This window comes from Leptonychotes weddellii, chromosome 8 (genome assembly GCF_054177405.1).
Source record: "Leptonychotes weddellii isolate Sample4059 chromosome 8, ASM5417740v2, whole genome shotgun sequence".
In the NCBI taxonomy this organism is placed as follows: domain Eukaryota; kingdom Metazoa; phylum Chordata; class Mammalia; order Carnivora; family Phocidae; genus Leptonychotes; species Leptonychotes weddellii.
The window spans coordinates 95,765,316-95,776,081 of record NC_138376.1 but is presented as its reverse complement, the minus strand read 5'-3'; the positions used below and the strand labels follow the sequence as shown (position 1 = coordinate 95,776,081).

Below are 10,766 nucleotides of genomic sequence, written 5' to 3'. Positions count from 1 at the left end.
TAGAAAAAGCTATCGAATTCACCAGCCAAGTCTACAAATATTCGAGCATTATCATTTAAAAAATTTTTGTTTTCTCCTGGAAGATACCTGCTACTTGCCTGGAATTGATCTTCTGAATAACAAACCCTATAATTATGATGTGGTGCAAAACATTATTATTGGGTTGAACTCAACAGAAAAGAATGCATTACTTCCTTGCAATGAAGAAGAGAGACTACCCCACTCAAAAGGCGGGGTGGAAAGGCAGGGCTGCAGGGGTAGTTGGAGGGGACACATCTCAGGTGGGGGAGCTGACTGGGGTGGGGTGGGGGGTGGGTTTTTTTTTTTTTTTAAAGTTCCTTGTTTCTGCCTTGTGGACTGGCATTTCACCAGCTGTTAATGTAAGTCTCAATGCCCTTCTATTCGAAAAATGTCAATTCTAACAGAAGGTCCAACCTGTTCATCTCAGTCTGGTGGCACATTATCACTCTGTGATAAATGACTGATGAAGTGCCAGGTGGAAAAGCATCCTCTGTGCCCAGCAGTTTTATTTAAGTAGTTTGCCAGTCTTCATATTCAAAGTGGGGTTGGGATGATTCCTGTGGGAGACTTATGAGTATCTTATTTTTTAATTGCCTTGATACATACTCTTTATGGTATGAACTAAAAGTCAGGTAGACGTGTAAAGAATTTTACCATTCTTAGAGATTACCAAGCAACCATAAGATGTTGCCAAATATTATAGTTTGAAATTATATCTGAACACCAGGTTTGAAGTCATTTTTTTACATTTCATGTTGAAACCACTTTTTCACCCTAGGGCCATTGCCCTTTCCTGCACCTGCCTACCCTCCAATTTGATACTAAGTGAGAGGGGGTGTTGTGGTTCAAGTTCACAACCACCTTATGCTCCATTTTGCAGTGAAGTGCAACAGCTTTCAGGCCCCGACAGGTAACTCTGGAACAATGAATAGTGACAGAGCCGCAGGTTAGACTTCTGGGGTTTTCTTTGCGTTGACCACTGTGAATGGCGTGGTTTGTCAAGACGTTCTGTAATAAAGCATGTAATTTGTTTTGTTGTCTACGGTTCAAGAACAGCTTTGTAAGAAAATGTGTAATTCAGAGTAAGAGGCAGGTTGCTTTGCTGACATGACTTACCAACAGTCATAGTTTTCATGAGATGTGAGTTGTAAGATAAAGTTGTAGCGTAAATCTATGAGTATTTTCCATCAAGCAATGGTATTTAAAAAGTAGCAAATGGTTACATTACAGAACTGCTTACTTTAAAAAAGCCAGTTTATTTTGTAATCACAATTCACATTGGAATTCGAGGTTATCGGGGTTGTGATATTAATTTTGTATACATGGTGTTGACCTGAAGTCATTTTGATTTTTTTAGTGAATGGTTAAGCCCATGGCATGCAAATACCTTTTAGCACTCGTGGAGACAGTACTACTGCGTGTGAACTGAGCCCCGCTGGACCTAATAAGGAAACCCAGGGTAAAATTAAGTCAGGAGGAGCTTGCACAGGCACAAAGTAAGGGAGAAACAGGCACCTCTTGAGTGATTAGGCCGTGAGGAAATGAAACGTCTATGCTGACTACCCACCTACCAACGACTGGAGTAATATGACTTTTTTTTTTAAAGATTTATTTATTTGATGGAGAGAGACACAGCGAGAGAGGGAACACAAGCAGGGGGAGTGGGAGAGGGAGAAGCAGCCTTCCTGCGGAGCAGGGAGCCCGCTGCGGGGCTCGATCCCAGGACCTGAGCAGAAGGCAGACGCTTAACAACTGAGCCACCCAGGCGCCCCAGTAATGTGACTTCTTCACATATCGTTTGACAAAATGAAAGCCTACTCATGTCATGGTCCCTTATCTCACTCCCAGATCAGAGTGAATAATAATCATAAAAACCTTTCAATTAATAGAGCTGACATGAATATAGTTTTTATAAAACTGATGAAATTCAAAGTTTTGAAGCATGGTTTAAAATAAGAGGCTAAAATGTATTTGAAGCTTTGAGACATGAACACTAATTATCTTGATTGTTTTTCTAGTCACTGTTAATACTATGTATTCAGGTCATACGTAAGGCTGAGACTTACCTGTGCAGAAATCGGTTGGTGAATGAAGATATTTGTGTATAGCACTGTAACTCTGCTTTTTCTAATACGGTGCAGTTTGCTGAGTGCAGTCAAAAAGAATGCGGTCAAGAAGTGAGTTTATAAAAGGTGACCATTTCAAACACACCAGGCAACTGCAAATTGAGCACAGAGATTGACAGCCACATGCAGCGGTGGGTGAGCAAATTACAAGCCAGCTGGACAGGGTTTGGCTTCAACCAACATGCTGGAAGGTTAAGTTAGAGAGAATGCCAATGATCCTACTGGCAGGGCTTCATTGTCCACGCTGGTTCAAGATTATAGCCCCATACCTATCTCTGCTAAGACTGCAAGCCTCAGAGATTATGTGGCTTTGAACTCGCTTGATTTTCAGTTAGATGTGTGGATTGTCCTGCTCCATTAATTTGAATAGAATTTTTCAGACTGGCTTTATTTCACTACGCTATATATGTATATATATATGTATACATATGTGTGTATAATTTATAAAATACATATATTTTATGTAGAAATATCTATATTTCCCAAAATGAAGGGGGGGAAATCGGAGGGGGAGACAAACCATGAAAGACTGTGGACTCTGAGAAACAAACAGGGCTCTAGAGGGGAGGGGGTGAGGGGATGGGTTAGCCTGGTGATGGGTATTAAGGAGGGCACGTACTGAATGGAGCACTGGGTGTTATACGCAAACAATGAATCATGGAACACTACATCAAAAAATAAAAAGAAATATATATATTTCTAAGTAAATTAAACAATGAATAAATAACATAAAATATATATTGCATGAATAATATATATATTAAACGGTGCTTTTTTAAGTTAATAGGTCAATTCTGTGTTCACTTAAAAATTGCATCTATAGGATGTGTGTGTGCTACCTAGTAACAAATGTATAGGTCCCATTTAGAAGAAAAGAGAAGCATATGATGCGAAAGGTAAAAATTCCTGCAGAAACCTGATTGTATTAATATGATGCTTTTTTCATTCATGTGAGCAATTTGCAAAATGGAAGGGGAAGCAGAACTGTTTCTCCCATTTTCTGGCCACCCCCTTTCAGGTCTCCCTTACCTGAGTTTGCTACTCTATGTGGAATAGAGAGAATTTTAGAATTGGTAGGGTCGCTGAGGTTATAATTACTTACACATCCTCTTATGTTCACCAAATTAGCAGTAGACGTTGATTTAAAATAGCATCGCAGAGTGGCGGGAGCCCCGTTTGGCTTCGGGCTCCCTGTTCAGCGGGGAGTCTGTTTCTCCCTCTCCTTCTGCCTCTCCCCCCTGCTCGTGCTCTCTAATAAAATCTTTTAAAAAAAAAAATATATAGCATTTGCAGATTCATAGCTACCATCTTTTAAAGTCATTACCTGCCCTGAAGACGTAAAGAAATTAAGAATTCAAAGTCTTCATTAAAACCAATTATTTTAATTGCTTAAACAAACATATAATTGATGCAAGTGAGGGCGATCGCAAGCAGTTTGATGAAATTTGCAGTGAACCCATCCTGTTGCTGGAGAAGGTCAGAAAAACTCTATCCCGCCCACCTGACCGACCTGGAAGGGGGTGTTCACCACTCTCAGCCTTCAAAGACATGCACATCATAAAGGAGTCCAAGGGAAAACCAAAGCCGATCATTAATAGCTACGAGTTTGGATCATTAATAGCTACAATAAGCTGAATTACACAAAGACAAGGGTTATGATCAATTTTGTACCTGCTCAAGTGGGGACATTTTAAATTATGACAGTCTACGAATACTGAATGTGATGGTCACGTGGTCCATCATTAACACAAATACAAAATGGAAATCATTTTATTAAACTCTGCGGAGAGGCCGTTTGAAGAACAAGGTCAAGGCCTGGGTTTTTCCCAGCGCGATTTTGGTCGGCTGGGCGGGGCCGGGGCTCGGGGCGGCTGCAGGGGGCTGCCCTAGCACTGCAGCTCCTCCTCCTCGGCCCGCCGGGGCCCGCCCCCCGAGCTCTGCGCGCTGGCGTGCGCCGTGGAGCTGAGCACCTCTTCGAAGCTGCCTCCGCCGTGGTTCGCCCCGCCTACTTTCGTCTGAAAGGTCAGAGATGCAAACATAGTTAGTTCATCAGGTCTGCAACGTTTGTGTAAAAACGGACTACTCTCGAGTTCAAAAATAGTTTTTTTCTTGAAAGGGAACGTAAAGGGTGTAGAGAAGTTAGTTTCCTTTAGCAGAGTGCTAGAATGCCATTCATACTTGGGATCTGGGAGAGGATCCAAAACTTCAATTCTGTACAATTTTAGCAATGCTCTCTTTATGCCTTCTGACATCTAAAAATCTCAACCCCTTCAGGAGCATATCCAGATCTGTGGATTTGTCTACACATCACCCTGAGAACAGATGTAATTGAAACAGAACTGGATTTTAGATAAATTCCCTCAACTTAAAAAGTGTATAAACATCTTTAAGTGACTCCAATTTAGGCTTCCTACTGGGACTTAAGAAAGGCTACCTGGATCCCTGACAAATGGCTTTTGAAAAGGCTGAACAGTTCCACTGAACATGTTTTCTGGTCTCTGTTCTGAGAGGCAGACAGGACTCAGATCTTAAGCACTGCCCACTTCACATCTTTCTAGGCAGTTGCCCCTCAAGGAGGGCTATCCCTTGAAATGCAAAGTTATGATGCTTTAGGAGGCTCCCTTTTTGTGTACTTGTTATTGGTAATAAGAACAAAATCAGGAAGAAATCAATTAATAAGAAATATATTAAGAAATATGGGTAAAATGTTTTGAAAAATTCTGTATTAAAAAGTCCTTCAAAAGAATATTTAATGTTTAATGCAAGTCTTATTAATTGTCGCACTGGTTTTCCTTTAACCACTAACAGTATGGGAAAACACGTTGAGGAAAAGAAAGGTACAGAATAGAAAATGTTGCTATTCCCAAAATGCTGTCTACTCCTCACTGCCACCAAAGTGATCACTCAGAGGAACGTAAGCCACACTGCGACGTGTATCCACTCACTGCCTGGTCTGCCCTTTACAAAAGGTAACCAGGTTTTAAAACCAGTCTAACATTCCAAAACAAGCATACACTTTTCTCCAGGTGTCACTAAAATCCTTCTCTGCCTCTTTAGATTCAATTCCTAAGTCAAATTTTCCACTCTGCTTGGGGTCAGGAAACTCATTCTGGAAAGTGACCGATAACACATATTTTAAGCTTAGGAATCACATAATCACTGTCACAAATACTCAAATCAACCATTGTACAAAGCAGCCAAAAACAACACATAAGTGAATGAGCATGGCTGTGTTTACAGAAGACTGTGTATGGACACTGAAATGTGGATTTCATGTAATTTAATTTTAACACGTCACAAAATAGCATTCTTCCTTTGATTTTTTTCAACCATTAAAAAATATAAAAACCATTCTTAGCTTACAGGCCATTCAAAAAATAGGCAACCAGCTGGATTTAGCCCACAGGCCTTAATTTGCAGACCTCTGGCACTGAGCACTGATTCCTCCCTGACTCTGTGTCATCTCAGCACTGGGAAGAAGCAGGGGTTGCTTCCAACTATGTGATTTTTCACTATGTTTATTTCTTTCTGGAGAGAAACAAGATTAATTCAATGTAATCCACTCTATTAAGAGTTCCCATTCTCCTCTTTATTGTATCTGCATTCTGTTTTGCAACAGAAGTCACACACAGTTTTGAATCAAGTGAATACCAATTACTGATGTTTTCTTTTGGGCTTTGTTGCTTTCTCTTCTCCTAGTTCTTGATTTTTCTCAAATCAAAATAGAAAAATAAAGGTGGGAATCGTTTTAAAGCAATTTGTCAAAAAAAGGGAGTGCAATGAAGGGGTTTTTAACCAAGACGGTTGAGTGGAATAAAGGGGTTTCCTAACCACGTGGGCTGAATGACTGTACACAGCGATTATTTAGGTGAGGAGTTGCATCAGCAAAGATGTGAACAATAAAACTCTCCTGGACCCTTTCCTTCCTAATGGCTCATCCAAGCATTTGTCACTTTATCCCCAAAACTATAATTGTTGTTTGCATAAAATTCTATTTGAATTATTGAGTTGGGCCGCGTAATCTCTCATAATAATATGGCTGGTTGAGAAGATACAAAGAAGTAGTAAGTATATCTTGTCTTTTTCTTAAGGTTTTAAATAAAGCCATGCAAAGTATTCACCAAAAAGAGGTGCACTAAAAATATGGTCTGCTTGACATGGTTCGAAGAATGATTGGAAGGTTAAATGATCAGAATGGTTGGAAGGGATATAGTTGTTCATGATTCCCTGGTGGAACATAACAAATACGGTTTCATCGGAGCTGTGCTTGCTTGTTTGTTTTAGAGGAAATAGAAAGTGCATTCATCGAGTTTATAGGTGAAACCAGCTGAGATGTCATCAGGTGAGAGAGTGATGTATTCGAAGGATCTAGGCAAACAGGACTAAATTTTATATAATGGTGATGACATGGAAAACCAAGCTGTTACAGAACTGGGTATAAAGGAAGAACAATCAGTATAAATGCCACATGGTGTGTGACAGATGGTAAGAACGGACCTCCTTTCCCAGCAGAACATTATTTCTCATATAACGCAAATATGAACAGGATTCCGTTTGAGCGATGTTTTAAAAATCAAGCTTAAAGCAGTATGTGTGAGGAGAACCATAGCAGAGACCTGCGAGGCATTTCCTTACTGATTCATCCTTACTGATTTGTGAGTCAGCCGGAAACAGCCCCAGGATCCATAAATTGAAGAACGTTATAGAAATTTTGGAGAAAATTTAGAACACAGAACTATGCGGCAAATAAACTACATAAAGAAGGGTTAAACATCTATTATTTAGTCTGGAGAAAAAAAAAATGAGGAACTTGCAATGACTGAGTGAGTGGGGAGTTTTACACAAAGCACAATTATTAGCTATTTATTCTCCACTGCCTGGGTGGGCAGAAAAAGAGGAAGTAGGCATCGGCTGTGACATAGGGGAGGTGGGTGGGATGTGAGTCTTGTTAAACCCCGGGGACAATCATGCAGACACGGAACCCACTTTCAGGAAGTCTTGACACAGGCTAGGATCTGGCCGGCTGAGTTAGTTTTGTGCACGTCTGAAGGAGGAGACAGGCTCTACACCTTCCATCCCAGTAAAGTGAGAGAAGTGAGAAGCTCAGACTGTGGATCAAACACTTAAATCATATGTGAGCTGTGAGCTTACCAGAGCTTCCTAAAAGCAAAGGGAAATAGGTTGTTGTTTATTCTTCTTTTGCTTCTTCGTATCTCCTTCTTCTAAAGAAAACCTAAAAAGTACAACTCCTCCTATGTCAGAACTGGTCTAACAAGCAACAGAATCCATCCTCCTTCCACTATCTAAGGCTGGGAACCAAATGCTGAGAAATTAACTCCTAGGATTTTCTGAACCCTTAGTTTTGAAACCTGATATTCTAGCAAGAGAAATGTTCCAGGCACTGCACGTCCCTCCTTATCAAAGCTTTCCCTACACATGGGGGCAATTCAATGGCTCCTACGGGTCCCCAGATACTCAATAAGCAATGATGTTGACAAGCAGGGTCATGGAATCGCACGACTACAAAGTGCTGGTAAGTGAAAGCAAGGCCTGGGAAATGCTGAGTAATAATCTCATTCTTGGGCCTTAAACATCTAATCCCAGGCCCGATAAAGCAGAAGCAGGAGACTGTGGAAGAGCCTCCCCTAAGAGGAAAGACTCTCCAAGTCACAATCAGAGCATGCAGGAGCTCTAGTGAGGAATACCTTACAGTCTCACAGACAGATCAGGCAGCACATGGTGGCAGAGGATTCAGAAGCAGCTGGATGATCAGCACGTGCACACACCTGCTTTGATCTGCTTAAAGATCCCCTGCATTCTTCATTTTCCCAGATAGGGAAATACAGAAATGGACTATCTACTAAATAGCGATAAGAATATCAAGACTATTTAAATCACTGTTTAGCTGGTATCTTTAAAAACATAATCTTAGTTGTTTCAATGATTTTTCCTGTTTTGAAAGTCTCATTTTGAGACTAGACTGATTTTATTTGTGCTTTCTTCCTCTGTAGATGAATTCATCTACACTCAAATGATAAAGTCAATGAAATTTTTTTTAACACCTCCCATGACACAGGCGTATTTTCAGTTTAAAGCTGGGGATCAAATGCGTTATTACAAAAGAATGCTCGTTGTGACTCAGTTTGATTTTCCCTCCATGATCATCATGCTGTGCTGTGCTCGGTCTAGGAATGGAGTAAACAAGTCTGGGTAGCTGACGGGAGAGGGGAGGCGGTGTAACGCAGGGGGCCAAGTTCGTTTTTGCTAGCCCATGTGCAAACCAGAGGGGCTATGAGCTGTTGGAGACCCTCCACTTAACCTCTAAATTCAGAATTCACATACCCTCGATCCTACCCGCAATCCTCTCTCACATACCAGTTTTTGAGGGGACAGCACTAGAGTTCTAACCTGCAAAGATGTGAACACAAATCCCAGTTCATGTTCACAAGTCATCACCCTCAAATGGTTTGTGGAAACAACTCTGTGAGGATCCAGCAACACTCTCCGATACTGGTTTTACTGACAGATTTATATGTGAAGAAAAAGACAGACTCTGTGCAAGGCTTTCTTCCTGGCTGCACCGAATGCTGGCAGTCCCGCCTTCAGAATTAACCACCACAATGACTAAGCTGTCCTGATTCACGGGACCCCATGACACAAAATTCACTTCATCTGTACCTTAAGGCTTGTGACAGTTGTCTCAACCCTCTCCTCAAATGATTTGAAAGTAGGAGAATTCCTAAAATAACAAAAAAAGAGAGGTCAGCTCCAAAGACCCAGCTGTCTTAGCAACCGAGCTGCCTGGCTTTCTGCTCTTTATTGTAAACATCATCTCTGCACCAGAGCCAGCTGTCGGTTCAACAAGCATGCCTTCAAGTATGTTTTCATTTCTGCCAGGTTAGATCTACAAACCATAACCTGACATGGAAATTTTCTAAGTAAAATAGTCATATAACAAACGGGATAGCATTTGTTAATAACACCACTGTAATAATTCCAAGATGCCCTGGAAATCATTTCCAAGAATTCGAAGGAGTGATAGCTTAATTCGTCATTTGCTAATTAACTATCACAGCACTCCTTTTCCGGACTCGTTTTTTTTTGTTTTGCTTGGGGTTTTGGTTTTTTGTTCTTGGTAAGCAATGGAAAGTCTATCTGAAGAATGTCATGTTAGAGTTTTCCCACTTGGAATTGTAAAGTTCTTTATTTCAGTAAATGTGAGACAAGACAGAAATAACTCAAGGGGGAAAAAAGAAGTTCATAAATTTTTCTTTTCCATGCCTTAAAAAGTAATCATTTTGTCAATTTCCATGAAGTAGTGTTTCTGAGAGTCAATGCTTTCATTATTTTAAGTTGAAATATACCTATTACTTGCCTAATGCTTGATCAAAATGGCGTTATGAGCACATGTTATTTTTCCTCCTACAGAGGATATACTTTTGTTCTCTTACCAAACAAAAATCTTTGCAGTCTATTAACAATTTATTTGTGACTCATTCATTGTGTTAAATACTCTCTATACATCATCTTGTTACTTTAAGCATTAGGTGCTTCATTTGGTGCTTTTTGGTTTCCTAGACTGGATTTGGCCACATGACATGATTTCATGACATCATTACCATTAAAAAGGATATCCCCAGGTCCAACTAAAGAAACAGGAACCAAGAAGGTACTAAAAATGTACCTTAAATCTTGTATCCATGTCAGCATTCAGCAACAATGACTGCCATCATTTTCAGGTCAAATAATTCAACTGAATGTTACTATATTTGATAAGCCACCTGTTATTCTCTCTTGAGTGCAGGCGAAATGAAATAGGAGGAATGGCCTAGAGGAATTTTATAAGGGAGAATGGCTATAATAGATGGGCTTCTTTGTATGGTGTGGAATGAAGCACGGCTCTAATACGATCAAGAGGAAACTAACGTACATAATATGTTTTGGACTGAGTTTGGCTTTGTTAGAGATCACCTCCAGAGACTCTGACACTCCAGATGGTCAGAAATGTATCTGCATCTACGCTGTAGGGATTAACAATGGTGAGTTCAGAGAGCCCACTTGTGACATTACATCTTGTAAACAACGCAAGCATGAGTCAAATTCCTATGAGTAATCCTCCATAATATTGCTGTTTCATGATGAAATATTAGTGAATTTGCACCTGAACGACTCAACGGTATATATTTATTGACACCTTGCTGCCACTGAGGGTTTTATGAGGGCAAGCCTGCTCTCACACGCCGGCCTATCATCCATCAGTTACACAAGCCCACAGTGGCCGGACAGTTCAGCCTCATGGTTCATGGGTATATGTTAGATGAGTAAAAATTTTTTTTTAAAGTTAGTTTCAGTCAAGATCATGAGGACTACATTTGACCCATAAGCCACTAGATGGATTCACAAAGCAAAACCGTGTTCATTTTTTGCCAGCCCTTCTTTGTACACTTAAAAGCTGACAAACAGGGATGCCTGGGTGGCTCAGTTGGTTAAGTGTCTGCCTTCGGTTTGGGTTGTGATCCCAGGTCCTGGGATGGAGCCCCGCATGGGGCTCCTTGCTCAGCAGGGAGCCTGCTTCTCCCTCTGCCTGCCGCTCCCCCTGCTTGTGCTCTCTCTCTCTCT

General features: G+C 40.7%; 1 protein-coding gene across 7 annotated transcripts in view; it reads right to left on the bottom strand.

Moving 5' to 3' along the window:
- Positions 1-3,509: 3,509 nt before the first annotated feature.
- The window catches only part of TPD52L1 (TPD52 like 1), a 93,623-nt gene continuing 86,366 nt past the window's right edge, over positions 3,510-10,766 (bottom strand). For 4 of the 7 annotated variants that reach the window (XM_081828928.1, XM_081828925.1, XM_081828926.1 and 1 more), the window contains 2 exons: positions 8,826-8,886; positions 3,510-4,162 (listed from right to left, as the gene is read on the bottom strand). In XM_081828928.1, the coding sequence (XP_081685054.1) occupies positions 4,034-4,162; positions 8,826-8,886 (190 nt within the window). In that variant the 3' untranslated portion in view covers positions 3,510-4,033. Of the gene's footprint in view, positions 4,163-7,298; positions 7,381-8,825; positions 8,887-10,766 lie in introns of all 7 variants that reach the window. The other 3 variants (XM_081828927.1, XM_081828930.1, XM_081828932.1) reach the window with 2 other exon arrangements.